Source organism: Frankliniella occidentalis, unplaced genomic scaffold (assembly GCF_000697945.3).
Source record: "Frankliniella occidentalis isolate FOCC.00 unplaced genomic scaffold, Focc_3.1 Scaffold6, whole genome shotgun sequence".
NCBI classification, from domain to species: domain Eukaryota; kingdom Metazoa; phylum Arthropoda; class Insecta; order Thysanoptera; family Thripidae; genus Frankliniella; species Frankliniella occidentalis.
Genome location: NW_026267136.1, coordinates 2155442 through 2176200, shown reverse-complemented (window position 1 = coordinate 2176200; position 20759 = coordinate 2155442). Strand labels below are relative to the sequence as shown.

Here is a 20759-nt window from a genome sequence, read left to right as displayed (position 1 = left end):
CGCCGCCGCTCCCTTCCATTGTGCCGGACGGCAGCGCGGCGCCACCTAGTAACGTTTTCATTCTCACAGAAACAGACAAGCGACGGCGCTGCTAGCGTCCCAATCAGTAGATCGAGACCAACACCACAATCGCCATGCAACCCCCCGCCACCATCTCCAATCCCCTTTCGTTCGTAATTGTCAAGATCCTCAAGCGTGGGCGATCGGGAAATAGTTTGCCAGAGCAGCTGCTGCAGAGCTGCTACAGTGTGGGGTTGAGCAACTCCTCGGTATATCTGTATTTTTATATAATTGTTATCTTTATAATCATTAATTTGTAGAATGCTGGCGGAAGTAAAAAGGCGGCCTCATGGCATGGCTTCAGTTTTGAAGCAGACCCTTACAGCAGCCACAGCGACAAGCGAACTGCTCGACGAGAAACGATTTTCCTGAAGTACTTTGCCCTCCAGTTTGAACTTTTCCTCCCTTATTTCCTCCGAGATTATTTTTTCTACCTTTTCCGTTCGCGTTCCTCCTCCCCAACCCCCCACCCGACGTTCCCAGCGGAGCGCACGGACCGGCGGTGGTCCCGGTGTTTCGCGAACCACGACCGCGCACGGGTATCGCGCAAAAAAAGGTTGTCGGGCCAGGAAAAATCACGCAAAGATTAGGATTGTCGTCACGGCACGAAGCTGGGAGCGAGTGACCCTCGCGCGGGATCTTTCCCATCGCACCACGTCCGCGCGGCCGTACTGGTCTCGGTTTGCACCCCTTACTGCCACGGCGCACCTGGTGGACGAGAGCCCCTCTAACGAATCGTTGTTCCCTTCGCCATTTTGATGGCTCCCATTTCAGCGGCAGCGGCGGCGCCGCAGCAGCAGCCTCTTCATGGGCCCCGTTACGCCACCCGAGGGCGTTGCAAGACGGTTAAATACTGCGCATCCATAAAAATCGATCACTACAGGAGGGGAAGGGGAGGGCACTGTATGTGTGCAAAAATTACGTCACTTGGAGAGAATGGAGTACTGTTTTCACGAACCATCCAGTTGACAGCAGAGGCTGTGTATTGACGATATGTGCTCGGATAAAGTTTCCGCACTAGGTCAAAAAAATACATTCATTATGTGTTGAATAGTATGTTTTTAGTCAACCCAGTGTTTTGAAGTACTGAGTTTTTTGAAGCATCAGAAAAATATAATGTTATTATCAAAATTTGGCACAACACTGCAGCGGGCGCAACATAGTTTCGAGAGACGTCGACGTCGGTCCACTTCTGACGGCGCACTACACAAAGGGCCGAGAGACCAGGACTTGACATTTCAGCAGGTGAAGGGGGGACTCGTGGACGCCGCCGCAGCGCCCCGGTGTTGGTGGTCCGGGCAGGCGGGCGGGGGAGCCAACGGCGCCCTCTGATCGCTCACTCAGGATTCGGTCGGTTCACTTCGGACGCCAGGGCGGCCAGGGCCTGCCCAACGGTCCAGCGGGTCGGGCCGGGCCGGGCCGAGCCGCGCGGCACGCATGGCGGCCGGGTTACCCTCCTGGGCCGGGGCGGCTGACCCACGCGGACTCACAACTACGCGACGCGCGCAGCCGTGCCGTAACAAAGATGGTATCTCGCACGCAGCGCGCGCGGGCGGGGCAGCACGGCGGCGGTGGCGGAACTACATGCACACGAATAGAAAGAAAAATAAAAAAAACCGTCGTGACTGGCGTCCAATAATCGTCCAATTGGAGGAGGGAGCAACAGCAGCTGCAGCAGCAGCTGCAGCCTAGGCGGGCCGCTACAGTCTACCGGCTGACTCATACGCAAGAGGCGATACTACTATTGATGATGGGGTGTCTCTGGGGTCCATATCCACAGGAGTTCATGCTAGTGCAGAGGAAGAGGGGAGAGGGGTATTTCTTCAGAATCTATGCGACGACGCAGCAGAGAGACCTCCAACCTCCAACCTCCAACCTGGCGCTGCACAAACTTCCCTTGCAGCCCTCAAACAACAGCACAATGGAAGTGGAGGGCTCTAGCAACCATCAAATGGTTACATCAACAACGCATCAGGGTCCACCTTCATATGGGAACAAAATTAACAACCACGCAGTTATCAGAACCATATTTTGAAGTAACCATACGATGAATACGAGGGGGTAATCACTACGTGAAAATGCGTACACCTCAACTTTTTACTTTTCTACTTTCATTCACTTTTTCACCGTTTTACAACGTTTGCTTCATTTCTATGCCTATATCCCCTCTATTCCATTCATTTTTGACGTGATCAACGCACGATTAGTCACTTTTGTCCTAATTTTCTTTCAGTTTTCGTAACTTTCAGTCAACTTTATGTCACTTTCACTTTAACTTTTATAGAAATGTGTACACCTACTTTCTGTGGTGATAACCCCCTCGGATGGATGTTACAGCTATCAATTTTTCTGGGAGGTAGGTGCCCATCACGCGATCATGTAAAGTGCAGAAGTAACAGTTATCGGCGTGTCCTGCTGTGTGTGCAAGGGGGGGGGGGGGTCTGCTGGTCTATCCTGTGTCGCGGTCTGGGGGCGTGGAAGCCGATGGAGTCCAGGCCACGGGGGTGGCCGGTGGAGCGCCCGGGCGCCAGGACGGCGCCGTATAGACGAAGCCGACGAAGCGTTTTCCTTCTCGATATATCGTCGCGGAAGCGTTGATGGGGGAGGGGGGGGGGGATGCCGAGACTTTCACACGGAGCCGACACGCCCCATGACAGCCCTTATGGGTGCTCCGTGCTCCCATAGGTCTTCCATAAAGAGGCGCCCACCCGCACGTTGCACCCGCACGTGCACCCGCACGTCGGACACGTGTCTCGCGTGTTCTTACCGCACAACGCGGCTCGATGGCCGAACAGGCTCACGATAGAGAGGGCGATGACGGGCAGACGGGGAAACGCTTTAGCGCCAGTTATGAGTGTGGCCTGGAGGCGCGGCCCGGTGGCACGTTGAGCGGCCTCCTTTCGGCGCGGCGCCCCGCCTGCTCAGCCTGATAGATAGGCAAGCCATCGTGCCGAGCGGCTGGGCGGCGCGGCCCAGACCCCGCAGCAAGGAGCTGTGGTAATGGCGGATAATGGTCATGGAAGATATTGGTTATTGGTTGCGCCCTCACTCCTAAAAATAAAATGAGTCCTCCTTTGTGAACGCTCTCTATACTCCTAAGGTGTTAAGGAAAAAAGCGCCAATTTGTGAAAAAGTGCCAAACCTTTGTCACACCAAGTAACACAGTTCTCTGGGCGTAAATCGGGTGGAGACAAACGGAAATCCAAGTATTAACACAATTCAACACATTTTATTTGACGATATAAGGACTATAAATTGATCACAGTTTGAGGTGATGTATGGCAAGGGTGAGATACTATACAAATGAGGTGCGAGATTTGGCGCGGTGGCCGTACCCTAGTGGTGGTAGTCGTGACCGTAGTCGTGGCCGTAGCTGCCGCCGTGACCCTGCTGGAAGTAGGCGTAGCTGTGGCTGCCGCCGTACTTGGTCTCGTATCCGAGGCCGTGGCTCAGGTCGTGGCCGTGGCTGAGGCCGTGGCCGAGCTCGTGGCTGATTCCGTGGCCGAGACCGTGGCTCAGACCCAGGCTGAGGCTGGAGTCCTCCAGACCGTGGCTGTAGTGCTCGTCGTGGTGGTCCTTGACGTAGACGGGCACCTTGACGGGCACCTTGTAGGGCTTGAGGACCTCAACGGGTACGGCGTAGGGCTTCTTGATGGCGACGGGGTAGGGTGCGGGTACGGCATACTTGACGGGCACCTTAACCTCGACGGGGTAGGGGGTCTCGACGGGGACGGCGACAGGGCGCTTGACCTCAACGGCGTAGGGCTTCGGAACGGCAACTTCGTAAGGACGGTCGACGGGGTATGGGACGGCGACCTTGACGGCGTAGGGCACGTGCTTGGTGATGGTCACGGGCACAGGCTTGGGGATGGAGTAGGCGACGGGCTTGGTAATGACGTGGGTTTTGACGTGATGGTGGTGGTCGTCGTGGAGGTCATGCAGGTCGTGACCACTGAGCTCGTAGTCGGAGCCGTGCCCCTGGCTGTAGCCGTAGCCGTGGCCGTAGCCGATACCGTCCAGGCCCAGAGAGGAGAGCCCGCGCTTCTCCTTGGGGGCGACCTCGGACGCCGAGGCCACGGCCAGCGCCACCGCGACAACGATCTGCAAAGGGCAAGTAATTAATTAATTTTAACCATTTTAAGTTCTTGGTAGTTTGAACAAATATGCCTGATTGTCATTTGGCACGGGTGCTCCGAGATAAAATACTGCCCGTCGACCAAATTTTTGGGCGATGAATAAAAGTGTGTGTGTGTGTGTTTTGTGTGAAGGGCTCGTCAGATACTCACCAGGCACTTCATTCTGTTGGATGTGTTGATGGTGAGGATCCCCAAACACAACTGATACCAACCTCGACGCCCCTCCCGGCTTATATACCGATATACTTGTAAAAGGCACGGCCCGGTCCGCCGGAGTCCGGCGTTGGCTAAGTTTCGGTTTCGGGGGAGGAGGTTTGTGGAGGGGGCTGCCATTGGCCGAGCCGCGCCTCCATCCACTTGAGAGAGGGGCGCAGACACGGGCCAATTCTAATTTGTGGACGACACACAGCAGGTCCCCCTTTGTCACCGGCCGAACGCAGGCGCGTCGGCGCCGCGGCGTCTCGTGCGGGAGGGAAGGCCCGCCCGCCTGTCGCGGAGTTCACCGCACGTGCATGTTGTGTTCTGTGCAATGATGGAGATTCTTCAAATTCCAGGATGCACCGGCTGTGTCCTAGCAATGTGTCGCAAAATCAAAAACAGTCGGGTGGTTCTTGTGCACTAGGGTGATTCCCAGGCTGTTGCGTATATTCTTTGAGTCGGCACTTTCGTGACTATACAGACAACAAAATAGAATAAACTGGCATTAACACGCCCAGTACGGCAGACTTTTTTTTACAGGTTAGAAAGCCCTGCACGATATTTAACGAACCCCTTCCACTTGCGTCCACCGTGAGAAAAGGGTCTATTGGGTTTTTCCGACACGGGGTCCCATTGCGTCAATAATTCTATTTCGGGAGCCCTTCGCTATGGCTCCAGGCCCCTGCGGCTGACGGGCGCGTCAGGGAACTGGTTCGACGGAACACGGTGGCGAAGTGAAGCTGATTAGTCAACGGCAGTTGTAGTTGTTGTTCTTGTTAGGAAACGGAGCGGTAATTAAATGATAACCAGGCCAGCTAGCAGTGCTCATTCGCCAAAACAGACATGCGCCGCCCACGCCTGGGGGTGTGACGCAGAGCACAACTCCCTCGTCAAATGTAACGAGCTGGTGGTTCGCACTGAGGGTCCTTTGCTATAAACAAAAGCATACACTAATTTTTCTGTTTTTCCTTCCTTGCTATTTTATGTTTTGTTTTTTCTAATTTTCTGATTTTTCCTAGATTTTATGATTTATTTCTGATATTTTCCTGGCGTTTCCTGTTTCCATGGTTGGTTTTCTACTGTAGGGGGGGGGGGGATACTGATATTTGAGTGAATTACCCAGTCGGGTACGAACCTTGACCGGCAGGTACTCGACACCACCACACGGGTGCCAGTCCCACACACCAGAAGAGACTCGGTGATCGAACTTTGAGGGGGACTTGTTTTTGGAGGAGGCGTCGCCAACGTCGCCGCTACCGCCGTCGCGCTGAAACGACGTGTTCTGGGTCATCTTAGGCAACACAAGTGGTGGCCCGGGCTGGGCCCGCCCCGCCGGCCCGGGAGGCCTGTCGCGCCACGATAGGTCAAGGCATCTGGGCCAGGCGAAGGGCCCTGCCACCGCACCAAGCAGTACGAGAGGCACTACAAAAAAACGTGTGGAAACGACATATTGATTCGACATCGTCATCGATACCGATGTCCGTCATTTCGCGCAAAGGCACATGCAGCAGAATGAAAGTTCAAGACTTTTGTCCAGGATTCCACCCTCAGCCAAAAATATCATTTCATCGTCCCACTACAATCCCCCCCCCCCCCCTTAGCTATAAATTTTCATTGCGGTTCGATGGAGCTCATCAGAATCCGGCCAGTCCAGCAACTCAGGGGCTGGGCCCCTCATTATCGACTCGCGACACGGGAGAGTGATTGGGAAGAGGCGGGGACAGTGTCACCACGTGGTGAGAGAGAGAGAGAGAGAGAGAGAGAGAGAGAGAGAGAGAGAGAGAGAGACGAAATATGATGAGAGGATCAGAACGCGTGTGAGTGAGGTAACCCGTCGCGTCGGACCCGGCGCACGAACTGCAAAAACGCAGAAGTGTCTAGCCCCACTCTCCCGGTCGCTACGCGCCGCTCCCGGCCCGACTGGTCCAGAGCAGACCCGGGCCGCTCACCGCGCCACGCCCCCCAAGTTCACGTTCCTCGCAGAGCAGTAGAGCGGCGCGCGCCCCGTGGGGCGAGGCGAAGAGGGGACGCGCTGCCGTGCGCGCTGCGCAGGTGCTATGCCGGGCCCACCGCGCCCCACACCACGCTCGGATGCTCTCAGAGACCACCGTCAAGTAGTTAGAGAGAGGGAGGCTCACTCTTCTGCCCGTCCATCATGAGGTGCAGCACAACAAAAGGCAGACAAAAGCCCGAGCTTTTTATTTTGGGAAGGGGGGGCAACAACGAAACATGTACGGTGTGCGAAGACGAGGGCCAGGCCACGGTGTGTATAGGCGCGCGGATGAGAGTGGTTGTTGTGGTAGAGGTCGGAGGTGGGCAGAGAAAAAGAAAAGCACAGCGGTAAGAGAGAGGTAGTGATTTTGTGAACTTCTCCCCACCCCCTCTCCGACCACGACGAGAGCTGCTCCCTGACTAGGTCCTAAGGGCACCGCATCGCGTATATCAAGAAGACGTCGAAACTCGCGTCAACTCGACGACAATCCGCCAATCCTCTGCTAACTGTCAAGTTCAGCCTCTGTCAGCGCTCATAGCGCCTGCTAGGTAGGCAAAATCCTCCGTATAGTGCATGCGTGTACTGCAGCGTGGCCTACCCTGGGATTCGCAGGCGCTGAGCTCACATACTTTACCGAATGAGTCTGAGAAGAATGGAGGTACTATTTGGACAATCGCTACGTAAGATTCTGTGAAACAAAAACTTTGTAAAGCTTACTGCCGGACCCCACTTTTCCGCCTTTGGCTTGCAATCGTCGCGACGCACGGGATACTTCCCCTGCCGTTGGCAGACGCGCCCCACTGCGCTCGAACTGCCGGAGATCCCAGCCAAAAAGGAAGGAGGCGCTAGCATAACGCCACCTTGTTCGAACACAAAACTGGACGGCGGCCCGTGTGTGTGACAAGAAAGCTTTCGAGCCAATTGGGGAAACGGAACGACGGCGGCGGTCAGCGGGGGACGAGGTGGGCCGCGTGCGCGCCAAAGCCGAGCGAACCTTCCCGTCGTCCTATGCACCCGGCCGCGCCACGCCCCGCCACGCCCCGCCACGCCGACCCAGGGCGAAACCCTTCCCCTTTCCCCCCCATCGCCCCCGACACCGCCGGCGCGGTAAACAACAGTCGTGTGGCGACGTGGTGCAACGCTTTCGAAATCACATTTTATACACGATGTTTACACACAAACGGAACGGGACATGCTCCGGGCTCCTCTGCCGCCCCCTGGCCGGGCCCTGGCCGCTCGCCCAGCCGGATCGGAATTATCGGCCGCCCGACATTTTTGATGACCGGCGATTATTTTGTTCTCCTTACTCGACGGCGGCGGCGGCGTCCGCACCGCAGGAAGAGGACCGGCGGCGTGTGACGTCAGTTCGAACGTAAAATGCAGCTCGGTTGGTCAATAACGCCCGTGTGTGTCCGAGTTATCAGTCCAATAAAACGCGTCGACACGGCCGGCGGGCGGAGTGACGGCTGCATGGCTCACTCGCCGAGCGCGAGCGCAGCGCGCAGCCTCCGGCCCGGCCCGGCGGCCCAGCCCGGCGCCCAGCGCCAGGCGCACGCCGGTTGGGTTGCCTACCCGCGCGGCGTCAGCGCCGCACCACACACATAGCGGGAGGGAATCAGAGATGAGAATTTTCCGACTTGACCGACCGCGCAGAACGGCCAGCGGAGTCGAACAGACCCGAAAGACTGCCAGGCCGGTATCTGGCTAGGTTACGCACTCTAAAAAAAGTTACAAGTTCTAGTATCAATTTTGAAACAAAATTTTGTAACCTTGGATGCTGATTCAAAAATTTGTAATGTTGTGACAAAATTTTGTAATTGTTTCAAAAAATTGTAACCGACGTACAAACTTTAACAATACGAATGCAAATTTTTGTAACTCTTGCAGGTTTTTGTAATTGTTACAAATATTTGTAACATTGTTACAGTTTGTCCTAATCCTGGTATTATTTTTCGTTAAGTTGATATAAAAATTGGTAACATAGGATGTTACAAATTTTTGCATCCACGCATCACAAACTTTTGTGTCCCAATTACAAAAGTTTGTACCATATGGTTCAGAAATGTGCTGTTGCAGCCAGCCAGAAAAAAACAAAAACAAAAACTTGTACACTTTCGTGTACAACTTAGTGTGAGAGCAGAGAAGGGCTGCCTTTGCTGCCTACGGAAGGCAAATCTCTTCGACTCGAGAGATTTTAAGATTTCGTGTGTCGCTAGTAACTGCCGCTAGAGGGCGCAACGGTCAGAGCGTCTCTAACAATAACCATTTCTTTGCATAAAACTCAAATTTTGACGCGAAACTAACATTTAATTTTACGCTGTATGCTCTATAAGACAATGACCTTCAGTGAATATAAAAGTTTTTGTTAAAAAAGTCAACCATGCGTCAGATATAATTGGTTTAATATCAACGCGCGCAGGGTACCTGCCAACTCTCCTCGGTTGGGTATGGCAACGTTTTCCACACATGACTGTGGCGGTTTCTACACGTTGCTTCATTTTAGTATTAGTGACTTTCAGCGTCACTGATCGATACCGTTCTCCTCGGAACATTCATTGCTCCAAGGAAAAAGGCAAAGATTTAGCAAAGTTATTTTGCTAAAATCTACTTTTGCAATGCTCGAACGGCTTATTCACTGTGCACTTCTGATGAAGAGGCATTAGGTTACTGATATGACCCTTCCGGAACGGCAATGAGGAAATACGACTAATTTTTGGGTGTCAGCAACTACTGCACACAACAGCACAAAATGTTACAAAATTTTGTAATCAGAAAAGAAATATTTGTAATGCGACGTTACGAAAATTTGTAACATCTTAAGTTACAAAATTTTGTAACCAGGGAAGCAAATACTTGTACTCCGTAGTTACGAAAATTTGTAACCTCGTATGTTACAAAATTTTGTAATCTTGTTACTGAAAAAACTTCCCATCAATGTTACAAAATTTTGCACTGATTTTTTTTAGAGTCTGCAGACCGCTAGCACGGGAGAGTGAAAACGCTCATCTCCGTAGGGAACCGCGAAAACAGGTATCGTTCAACAAAATGTTGGCATGTGTATACGAGCTTTTCGCAAGGTCTTATTTAAGATATACATACTCTGAGCCGAAACGCGGCCCCTTATAATCAACGAACAGAAATGATGGCAAACGAACTTGCCGTTTGTGATCCACCTTAACGAAGGCGTCAATACTTAAAGACATACCTCCTCGTTTGATTATTCCTGGAAAGCGTTGCATGGCTCCAGTCTGGGCGAGGAGGGATCGAGTTGGACGCCCCGACGCGTGAAGAGAGCGAAATTATTCACACTAATGTACAGATGGGCGACCAACAATCAACACTCTGCAGACATGTCGTGGTTAAGCGAATGGCCGTTCCCACTCTTGTACGAAATAACACCTTTTACGAGAGTATGAATCGCTGTTTTCTCCTCTACAAAACTGCACTCAGAAAAAATAAAGTTCTTGAGTCAAGTGGATCTGCATTGTGACACGGTAATGCACTTGAATCCAGCAAGGCCATGCGGTCCCGATGCAGAGTTACTTGGTTCAAGAGCTTATTTTTGTGGGTGCTGTCAACAACTCACCTCCAACAGTAGCATTGCAAATGTGAGTTAAATCGCTACCCCCCAGGTGTGCGACGTTGTACACTCAGATTTCAAGCGAATGGGCGGTGTTGGAAAAGGTAAAAGAATAAACAATAAAAGAGACAATTGGATGGCACACAATCACTATTCTGTTTTGACATCGCTCACGAGGAACCTGCCGTGGCCGACGGAGACCCGCTGGAGGTGCCAGCCGAGTTGACGACCCAGACGGAGGGGGGCAGGCCGAAGAAGCCCCCGGCGCCGGGTGGACTCTGGTCGCCGAACACGATCGGGGGCTTGTTAATGTTGAACAGGTTGAACGCGGGCCCAGAAATGAGGCTCGGAAGCAGGCTCGGCAGGCTGACGAGGCTGAAGGTCCGGCCGGCGCCTACGTCGTCCTGCTCAGGGCTCGGGTATTTCTTGTCCGTGCCGGGCGCGGCCGCAACCAGGACGCCGCCGGCGAGCAGGATGACGACCAACGCCTACGGCACACACAAACATATCGTCACCACAGCACTCAACTTAACACTGTTTTCAAACTTCCCGCGCAGCACTCACCGGCGACTTCATGGTGCACGCGGAGCAGAGCGGCGACTGGTCCCGGACATGCCGTCGCCGACAGTCTTATATCGGCATCCGAAAATATAGGCAGTCGTACTCGTCAGCCCTGCAAGGTTGTACCCACAATTCACGACCGTTTACCCGGGACGTCTCCAGATATGTGGGGCCGACTTCCGGTCGTGGTCAAGACGCGGGGGACGCGAAGCGACAGTCGCGCTATGGCGAGCAGGTCGGCGCCAAAGGGTTGGCGATAAGTCAATGCAGGCGATGAGAGCGGCAGTGATCGTGCAGCAACGCCCCTCATCTTGAGAGCCCCGGTCGAACTTTTAATGGCTCTGCAGTACAGTCACCTTGAGCCGCGCTGCCTCGCGTGAGAGCCAACAGCCGTAATGGTGAAACGGCCCGACATGCAAGGGTGGTTCGACAGAGAGAGAGATGTGACCAGGAAACTAAAGTACACGACATTCCGCGCGGCACAAATCCGGCGAGCCTTGCTCTAAAGAGCAATTGTTTGCACACCTTAAGAGTTTAGCTGTTGAAAGCACACGTACCGATAAACTTCAACTTGTATCTGCAACTACAATTCTCATGTCGATGCTTTTTGCTTTACATGCCGGGTGTTTCGGTGCACGTTGCCGGGTGCACTCCCTCTGCACCCAAGAAACTGTGGCCTCAATACAAGAACACCCCGAAAATGGTTAGCCAAATGTTCTTATTTCAACCCCTATTTACACTTTTATTTATAACAGGAATATAAAGATAGAACATTTGTCTTAAGAATAAGGGGATGTTCTCAAATTTATTTATTATTAATATTATCATTTTATTTTTATTTTTTATTTTTTTTGGGGGGGGTGCCTGCAAGAGGCCATGGCCCTTGTGGGAGGCCACCCTACCCGCCCAGACCTGCGCTCCGAAATACCCAGCACATAAACATATATTGCTGTTTTGAATGCGCCACAAAAATGTAGAATTCACATGAACATGAAAGTCTGTGCGTTTGCGTGCACGGGGCACTCCTAGCACCATCGGTGACATCTTTCTCCCCACGCCATCGATGGCAGGGTGGAAAATAAAACATGAACTTGACATTCTTGGCTAATATTTGGCACTGGACACCTCCCTTCCTCCCACCCCCTCTCCCACCCTCGCGTCCTGCCCGGTCCCGCCTGGCCGGGGTCCATTTCGCAGCCTCCACACACGCGAGTATGGGAGGGAGATTCGGCGTATAAAAGCACGCTGCTACCGATACATCCTCACAGTCGAATCCGAGTCAGCAAATATGAAGTTTCTGGTAAGTTCTCCGGGTATATCAAACATAAAAGCTCAAAATCGAAATAAAACCTGAGGTGACCACAAAGAGTTAAAACAATAACAGTAGCATCATGCGTTAACTTAATTCAAATTCATATGATTGTGCAAGGTTCGAAAAAGAAACGCATTTTGTGCAAACAAGTACAAGTAGAAAAAACAAAAATCTAAAAATAACATTTTTATATTCGCAACAGGTTGCCGTCTGCGTGGTGGTGGTCGCTGTGGCGGCGGAGGAGACCAAGAAGGAGAAGCGAGGCGTGCTCGGTCTCGACTCCTACGGTAGCCTGAACCACGGCCTGGAGTACGGCGCCAGCTACGGACACGGCCTAGAGTACGGCGCTGGCTACGGACACGGCCTCGACCTCGGCCACAGCCTCAGCCACGGCCACGGACACGCCATCATCGGCGAGCCCCAGATTAAGAGCATCCTCATCGAGAAGGAAGTCGCTGTCGGCATCCCCAAGCCCTACGCCGTGCCCGTCATCAAGCACGTCGGCGTGCCCGTCAAGGTCGCCGTCCCCGTGCCCGTCGACAGGCCCGTGCCCGTGCACGTCATCAAGCCCTACCCCGTGCACGTTGACAGGCCCTACGCTGTGCCCGTCGAGAAGCCCGTGCCCTACCCAGTCAAGGTCGCCGTCAAGGTGCCCGTCGCCGTGCCCGCCCCCTACCCCGTCATCAAGCCCTACCCCGTGCACGTGCCCGTCGAGAAGCCCATCGCCGTGCCCTACAAGGTGCCCGTCTACATCAAGGAGCACTCCCACCACGACCTCCACCTCGACCACCACGATGAGCTCAGCTCCTACGGCTCATCCTACGGCTCATCCTACGGCTCTTCCTACGGCCACCACTACTAGTCACTATGAGTCACAGACTCAACCATAAGTTCCTAAGCCCATACGTCATGTAATGTAAATACAGTCACCTGCTCACCTGCACGCTCCAAACCAATAAAGTGATACTTAGATATAACCTGTCTAAAACGTTTTATTCCGTACTCATTTTACTGCTAGACGCTGATAACGTTACACAGCAGCACACAACGATGCACACACAACCAACACTAAAAGGAGCAGCCAAGCATTGCACGCAAAGTAGTAATTTGTCTTCAAATAATTAAATAAACTAGGATAACATGATCTGCATGCCATGACACTGAGACTCTGGCCCCGTTTCGCGGCGGCGCGGCGGGAGCACGGCCCCGCGCCGGCCCCGCCCAAGACCCCCACCGGCCGCCCGGCCCGCGCCGCGCCCGGCCGACTTTCACTGTCAAGGCCAGGCCGCGCTGGCTGCGGTAATGTTACATCAGTCCCCTCCAGTCCACCCCGGGCCCCTATACCCCTGCCTCCATCCCGCACCCCCCGTCCCTCCTGACTCCGGCCGACCGCGGCCCCGCCCAGGACCGGACCGGACCGCTGCGCGAAGGCGTGGGCGAACGGGCGATCACCTCTGCACTGCCAAAAATACCTTTGATAATTCACAAAATTCGAATGTGAATCGTAAATTTGCGACAGCACCCACCCTCACTCTTACAATAAGAAAAAGCACGTTAATAGGTGGATAAGTTCAGAAATTCGTAATTCTGCAATTCAAAATCGGAACTTGTACGGAAAATTATATTTCACCGAAGCACGGCCCCGCGCCGGCCTTGCCCAAGGAAATTTTTAAATTGAATATGCCAGCAAACGTTTTTTACAATGTGCGCTGATACTAACTGCGTTTGTGCTTGAACCCGAGCGACAATAGCGAAATGCGATAGAAAACTAGATCTAGTTTTCGACTCCCCTATGTGCATCTATTGTCAGTTGAGGCGCAAGCTCGCGCGGACGGAGTGGGGAGGGGGGGGGTCAAACTAGCAGGTCCCGCCGCGACACCGCGGCCGCCGGCCCACCACCGGCCCGGCGCAAAAAGAAGCACTAGAGCTTGGAGGGAATGGCCTGGCGCGTGCATGTTGAACGGCAAACGTCACGGCAAGCGGGGGGAGGGGGAGGAGATGAAGAAGCGAAACTTAAAGAAGAGTCGGGCGGCCCCGCGCCACACCGCCCGGGCAGCAGAGAGAGGGGAAGTTTTCCGGAAGGTTTCGAGATCTCTTTTCGCCGTCGTCGTCGTCCTCCTCCCAGGAGGCCAACTTTGACGCAGATCCCGCTCCAGCGGCCACGTGACTGATATGAATCACGGCGGGGTTTGCCCAGTTTCAAAAGAAGCAAAGAGTTGTGGAGAGGAAAAAGGGGGGTGGGAGGGGAGAGGGGATGAGTATAGGAGGGTGGGGGGGAGTACCACTACTCGGGGGGACGAAGACGCCGCAGCAGCCGACTGGAGGGAGGGGACCTGGACCCCGGCGCCGTCGTCGACGATGGGGACGCGGCGGGGACCCGACCCTGGCCGTCGCACTCACTATGCACACACTTGGACCCGGCGGCTCCGTGCGGGCGGCGATGGGACAGAGGCCCAAGGATGAAGAAACCCCTTCCCGGTGGTGTGCCCCTCCCTCCCACCCGACCGCGTCCCGGACAAGCAGGCCGCGAGTAAACCCGCCTCTATGTGTTCAGGAGCCTTCGGGGGTCTCCGGGGGCCTTCGGGCCCTCGGTTGCCTGCTTCGAGCCTCCCGCGAGCCCCCGCCCACCTACCTCCCCTGCCTCCCGGCGAGTGGGGCCTACCACCGGGGCTGCCCCAGGATGGGCTTGGCTGGGGCCCGGGGACCCGGGCCACTGGGCCCCACTGGGGGAATGTGGAAGGGATACACACGGATCCCCGTGAAACGTTATATAAGGGAGCCACACCGCCCCGGCCGCCAGTGCGAGCGTCACATCGCCAAAATATGAAGAGGATTATGGTGAGTACCCTCCTCGGGAGTAATTAGAGCGCAATTAATTACAGGCATCAATCAGGACCATAACCCAAGTGTGCGACCGGTGAACACTTGTAAGTGTGTGCAACTTCACTACAGATTAGTAAGTACTAACTATTTGAAAACTTGTAATTGCACAAACTTGGAGCTGCTCAATTACAAGCGGTTGCCGGTCGCAATTCTGTTTTAATCCACCTTTCCATGAGTACACACATGCAATACAATGGCCTGGAATGGTTGTTTGCGGTAGATCGGGGTTGCACACATCCCTCGAGTCAACCTCCCCTGTGATTTAGCGCGACATGCATTCGGCTGCAAGCGTGTTGCAATTGCATTGTAAACGAAGCATAATAAAAGTAATGCTAATAATGGCGGGGCAAATTTTTATGCGAGGCTCCAGAAAGCAGGTCAAGTGGACAGTTTTGCCTTCGGTCGTAAACTCCGGTTACGATGGGGAGGGGCGGCCGGGACGGCAAGTGCACGATAAGTCATTGGGACCGCCACACCGAAAGTGAGTGCGAGGCGAACCCACATCCGTTCAAAAGTTTGGGCTACCTAGTGTAAGCAACCCCAAACAGATAAAATTTGTGCACTGAACCGACGAAGGGGTAGGTTAAAGGGTTGACAAAGATTACCATTAGTTACCTGCACTGAAAGAGTGTAACTAGCGCACACATCCAAGTGCTCAACACTACGTTACACACTTTTAAGTGTTTGACTGACTAGATCTTTGAAAACGAAAAAAATGTTCTACAGTGAAGTTAGACGCTAATAGGTGTTGAACTTCAGGATTTGCCATGAAGATTTGGGCACTTACTTTTAAGGGTTAAAATTTGCAACTTAATTTTCAAGTTCCAAGTCCAACCTGTTTTGGCTTGCCCTACCTTGCGCTACATTGTTCCGCTGCTAGTGTGTCTGCCGAGGGCTGGGATGCGACTGTCGCTCCGGTGCTCTGACCAGCCGAAGCTCCAGTCGCTCTCACTCAAACTAACTGATAACGCGGCGCTGAGGGCCCGCGAATATTCAAACAGAGGCCTAGTCGCACCCACGACAAACCCCTAAGAGTGTGCTCCAGAAAGTTGAACACTGCCATATGCATGACAATTGCAGACTTTTGTCACCCTTCTGACACTCTCCGTCATAAAATTGCAGAAACATCCGTGGACATGCATCTGACAAATTCAGGCAGGAGTATTTACGTAAAACAAGCGTCGAAGTGGTGTCCTCGTTGCAGGCACGCACGGGCGACAACTCGATGCCCAGCAGACCGCGTCGCGATGCAAGACAGGAAGCTGCGTAGCCATACGCACCCGCCCCGTCGCATGAGTAGTTATTTTTAATCGTGGGAAACGACTTTCGGCCGTGACGGGTCTGTAGCAAATAGGATGGGGGAGGTTACGGTAAATGACTCGCTAATCCAGTTTTGATGTGTGTGTGTGTGTATATATATTTTGGTCGGGTGGTCCAACACATGCGTGCTGGTCCAGAAGAGATGGAGTGGGGTGAAGGGGCAGGTGTGGAAGGTGGGGGGGGGGGGAATGAGAGGGGGACTTTTAGGGAAGAGTGGGAGGAAAGGAGGGGGGGGGGTAAGCAGTGAAGCAAACCTTAGGATGGGGCAACGTGCACGTCAGGAACGACGCACAGCGATTAGCACCGACTGGTGGCTGTGGTTTTGTCGCCCCGTAGGTACCCTGCAGGTACCGCCAGCACTCTTGGGGTCAGGCTCGGGTACCCTGTGCCAAGCGCAACGCGGAGTACTGCCCTCACCCTTCACGCCCCGGTTGTCAAGTACAATTTTTTTTAGGGTAGAGCACTTCACAAAAGTGGGGTGCAAGTGTAAATCGAGTTTTTGATTGGAGGGCATGATAAATGCATCCCTGAAAGTCAAAAGTTTCACAGCAAATATATTTCGGGGAAGTTCCCGGTTGAATCAGGGAAGTGATTTTCCGGATGCTATTTTTCGTCATATCTATGCATGTTATAACATTTGGAGCAACCGGAAAATGTACTTCCCGAATCCAACCGGGAAGTTCCCGGAAAAATGTTTGCTGTGTTTTCGAGGGTTTTGAACTCAATTATACCGCCGTGAGAAGACTCTCACAAGGGAACCTTTTTAGGTGTAAATCTCCGATTTCGTTGAAACTCGGAAAATTTAAAGGTTTTTGTACTAGAAGTCGGATAGCACTTGAAATTTTTCCTGAACCTCACAGTTGCTAGGGGTTTACTTAAGCCTTACACTGTTTTTTGTCTCAAATATCCCTCTACCGCCTTAACGGTACAAAATAGAGCAAAACGGACAAAATTTTGGCCCAAAGGGCGCTACTTCGATGAGTTACCCCTAAAAACACTTCCTCACATTCCTTAAAAAATATCATAAAAACCATGCATAAAAACCGTACTCCTACCCCTATATAGGGGAAAACTAATTGTTAGGTTCAGGAAAAATTTCTAGTGCCATCCGATTTCTACATAAATAACCTTCAAATTTTCCAAGTTTCAACGAAACCGGCGATTTACACCTGAAAAGGTTCCCTTGTCAGGTACGTCACACGGCTCCTATATTTGTCATACTCGGCAGGTTCTGGTCGCGGTGGCCGCGGCGGCCTGCTGCATCTCGGCGGCGCCGCACGTGGAGAAGCGCGGCCTGATCGGGCTCAAGCTCGGCTACCGGCTCGGGGCGCACTCGGTCGGCAAGGTGGGCTCCAAGATCGGCTACAAGCTGGGCGGCCTGACGGCGGGCCTGGAGAACGCGGCGCACGCCCTCGAGGCCGGCTACCACAACGGCTACAACTCCAAGATCGGCGGCGGCGTGTACGCCGGCGGCTACGGCCACGACACTTTCGGCCACTCGAGCTTCGGGCACACCGGATTCGGGCACAGCGGCTTCGGTCATACCGGCTTCGGCCACGACCACTTCGGCGGCGTCGAGCACCACCACGTCCACACCGTGCCCGTGCCGCAGCCTTACCCAGTCCCGGTGCCCGTCGTCAAGAAGGTCCCGGTGCCCGTGCCCGTCCACAAGCTATACCCTGTGCCCGTTCCGGTGGACCGACCCGTCCCGGTGCCCGTCGAGAAGCTCGTCGCCTTCCCCGTCAAGGTACCTGTCCCCTTGGTCGTCAAGGAGCACATTCACCACCACGACTTCCACCACGACGAGCACCACGGCGAATTCCATGGCGACTTCCACGGAGAGTACCATAGTGACTACCATGGTGACAGCCATGGTGACTACCATGACCACCATGAGTCACACAGCTGGTAGTAAGTTAGCATCTGAACTATACACTGTGATTTATTTTAGGAAACTTGCATTGAATGCCAATGCGACAGCACCATATTGTCATATTGTCGTACTCTGTCTTGTAAATATTGTATATACGCACTGTTAAATTATTGTTGTTTCTAAAATAAATTATTATATTTAATTTAATAATATAGTTTGTACAGTTATTGAGTTCACGTTGTGATAAGATCACAAGACACTACAATACAAAGAGAGCTGTCATAACAAGGCGGGTTTCTGTAAAATTTAAGCCATATCAGGTAAATGTATGGCACAGATTTAAAGAGTAATTCTTTAAGAATTTAAAACCATGATTCAAAAAATTGACTCTGTATTTGAACAAACTTTTGTTTTGTTTACTAAAGTATAAAATTTATGAATTTCCCTCCAAATTGCACCCAGCCTCGAGAAAAAAGATAAACACTGTCTTTAGCAACTTTATACGGAATTTCAAAAGTAGACATAGGAAGTACAGACATCAGATAGTGTACATTTACAATCTTCAATTGCTCAGCTAGGTGACTTTTTGAATGACAAAATTTGAAATAGGGAAGGTAACTAGACTGCACAGGTGAGATCATCAGTGATGTGCTGTGACGTTCAGAGGGCGCATCATAACTACAGTGTAGGCTGGCTGCAGGTACTCACCTATAGTCGAGTCGTGCTGGGGGCAGTAAAGTGCTGTCGCTAGACTCATTTTTTAGGGCGTGTCCAGTCCATTCCCGTTCTCAAAAAGTTTCAGGGCGGGTATCTCGCACCGCAGCCCCTTTAACGGAATGCACCATCTGATGCGAATTACTTATTAATGGAATGAGAAAATGAAGATAGGCATTGAAATCTTTCGGAGTGGAGTGGACAATCCCTAGACTCACTAGATTGCTACCTGTGTTGGAAGACATTGAAGAGGTTAGGAGCGTGGGCCGGTGCGACAGGACAAGAGAAGAGTAAAGCCAAAATAAGACCGAGAGACGATTAACAGCTTCACGATCGCACAGAGAAGGTAATTCTGAAATTACACGAACAATACATTTAGTTGAAAATTAAGGACCGACTATAAAAACGCGAGGCATAACTCCGGCGGTGAACGCGCACGCGGGTCAGCGAGTACGGATGGAACCACAGACTGACGGACGAAGGGAGGGGAGGGCAAGAGGGCAGGCGGATGTCGCCAGCCTACTGATCTTGGAAAAGGGAATTTGAATCGTTTCTCACTGTGCTAGCAGCGTCGGAGATTCTGCGGAAAGTTCCCGCATGTTTTATTTCTCATAACTCATTGAACTGGAAAATGATACATTTAACGCTCAATATCCGACACCCGTCGACACGCCGGGGCCAGGGGCCGCTTTCAGAAATAGTTGGACCGTGATCAAGCCAAAGTTCCTGTATATTTCTACGTTCCATTATTTTAGCGAGCCTGGCGGGTGTTGAGCGCCTCCACAAGTAGTTGCGCTTGAGGCCGCATGCATAACACATCACTCAAAATGAGCGGACGCCGGCTTCTCATTGTTTCCCAAAGAACTTTGTAATGAGGCATGATGGGAGGCTGCATCTTTTGTCTAGGGGGTCACAATCAAAATGCAGAAATGGTAGGAAAAGAATTTATTCTAGTGGTGACATGAAGGTGACACTTTGTACAACAGGTGAAGATGAAGGGCAAAACATAGAAATGACTTAGTAGTGAGAGTGGAGATCGTGGCCGTAAGACGAGCCATAGGACGAGCCGTAGGAGCTGAGCTCGTGGTGGTCGAGGTGGAGGTCGTGGTGGGAGTGCTCCTTGATGTAGACGGGCACCTTGTAGGGCACGGCGATGGGCTTCTCGACGGGCACGTGCACGGGGTAGGGCTTGATGACGGGGTAGGGGGCGGGCACGGCGACGGGCACCTTGACGGCGACCTTGACTGGGTAGGGCACGGGCTTCTCGACGGGCACAGCGTAGGGCCTGTCAACGTGCACGGGGTAGGGCTTGATGACGTGCACGGGCACGGGCCTGTCGACGGGCACGGGGACGGCGACCTTGACGGGCACGCCGACGTGCTTGATGACGGGCACGGCGTAGGGCTTGGGGATGCCGACGGGCACCTCCTTGGTGATGAGGATGCTCTTAATCTGGGGCTCGCCGATGATGGCGTGGCCGTGGCCGTGGCTGAGGCTGTGGCTGAGGTCGAGGCCGTGTCCGTAGCCGTGTCCGTAGCCGCCGCCGTAGCTGCTGCCGTACTCCAGACCGTGGTCCAGGCTGCCGTACGAGCCGAGGCCGAGCAGGCCGCGCTTGTCCTTCTTGGTCTCCTTCTTGGCGTCCTCCGCGGCCACCACCGCCAGCACCACAGCGAGAACGACCTGCGGCAACACAAAGACGGGCGAGGTGAGCTTCAGCGCGCACCCAAGACACTACAACTTCACAGTAACTCATTCTGAACGTTCAACGCGTCGGCGGCGGCCCCGGCGGTGCCGGGCGGCGTCGTCCTCCGTTTTACTGTCGCACTTTCTAGTGACCACAACGCTGTCGCGGTGCGGGCCCCTGTACTCCTGGGGGGCGGGGCCGCACCGCGCCGCGGCGCACACAACACCGAGCACATCACTGGACACGTCGCACTGCACCTATCGCTTTACTCACCAGGACCTTCATGATTGTGAACTTGGGGGGTTTGGAGTTGTGCGGATAGCACTGACTGCTCCGAGATGGTGGCCGAAGCTTTTATAGATCAGACACATCGGCTCGGTCGGCCGGCCCGGGCACCTCTCCCCCCTATGGTAGACAACACCCCCTCCTTGTTGTGCTGATGCGG

General features: G+C 53.4%; 5 protein-coding genes and 1 long non-coding RNA gene across 6 annotated transcripts in view; 2 read left to right on the top strand and 4 right to left on the bottom strand.

Moving 5' to 3' along the window:
• LOC127750484 (uncharacterized) overlaps window positions 1-19232 on the bottom strand; it is a 37322-nt gene extending 18090 nt beyond the window's left edge. Inside the window, exons 1-2 of the long non-coding RNA XR_008011706.1 lie at window positions 18860-19232; window positions 18625-18761 (exon numbers count right to left, since the gene is read on the bottom strand). This is a non-coding gene — a long non-coding RNA (uncharacterized LOC127750484). The remainder of the gene's footprint in view (window positions 1-18624; window positions 18762-18859) is intronic.
• LOC127750421 (annexin B11-like) lies at window positions 3265-4443 on the bottom strand. The gene is made up of 2 exons (XM_052272121.1): window positions 4347-4443; window positions 3265-4161 (listed from the first exon to the last, which is right to left on the bottom strand). The coding sequence occupies exons 1-2, from the start codon at window positions 4356-4358 to the stop codon at window positions 3397-3399; spliced, it is 777 nt and encodes a 258-aa protein (XP_052128081.1). The 5' UTR covers window positions 4359-4443; the 3' UTR covers window positions 3265-3396.
• Window positions 10100-10930, bottom strand: LOC127750480 (uncharacterized). Its single transcript, XM_052272201.1, has 2 exons — window positions 10532-10930; window positions 10100-10455 (listed from the first exon to the last, which is right to left on the bottom strand). The coding sequence occupies exons 1-2, from the start codon at window positions 10541-10543 to the stop codon at window positions 10138-10140; spliced, it is 330 nt and encodes a 109-aa protein (XP_052128161.1). The 5' UTR covers window positions 10544-10930; the 3' UTR covers window positions 10100-10137.
• Window positions 11766-12815, top strand: LOC127750471 (zinc finger protein 512B-like). Its single transcript, XM_052272179.1, has 2 exons — window positions 11766-11828; window positions 12043-12815. Exons 1-2 carry the CDS (start codon window positions 11817-11819, stop codon window positions 12700-12702), a joined length of 672 nt encoding a protein of 223 aa, XP_052128139.1. The 5' UTR covers window positions 11766-11816; the 3' UTR covers window positions 12703-12815.
• On the top strand, window positions 14561-18126 carry LOC113218191 (uncharacterized). The gene is made up of 2 exons (XM_052272159.1): window positions 14561-14678; window positions 17272-18126. Exons 1-2 carry the CDS (start codon window positions 14664-14666, stop codon window positions 17953-17955), a joined length of 699 nt encoding a protein of 232 aa, XP_052128119.1. The 5' UTR covers window positions 14561-14663; the 3' UTR covers window positions 17956-18126.
• Window positions 19233-19560: 328 nt separating the features above from the next.
• LOC127750467 (zinc finger protein 512B-like) lies at window positions 19561-20706 on the bottom strand. Its single transcript, XM_052272173.1, has 2 exons — window positions 20588-20706; window positions 19561-20310 (listed from the first exon to the last, which is right to left on the bottom strand). The coding sequence occupies exons 1-2, from the start codon at window positions 20597-20599 to the stop codon at window positions 19648-19650; spliced, it is 675 nt and encodes a 224-aa protein (XP_052128133.1). The 5' UTR covers window positions 20600-20706; the 3' UTR covers window positions 19561-19647.
• Window positions 20707-20759: the final 53 nt, after the last annotated feature.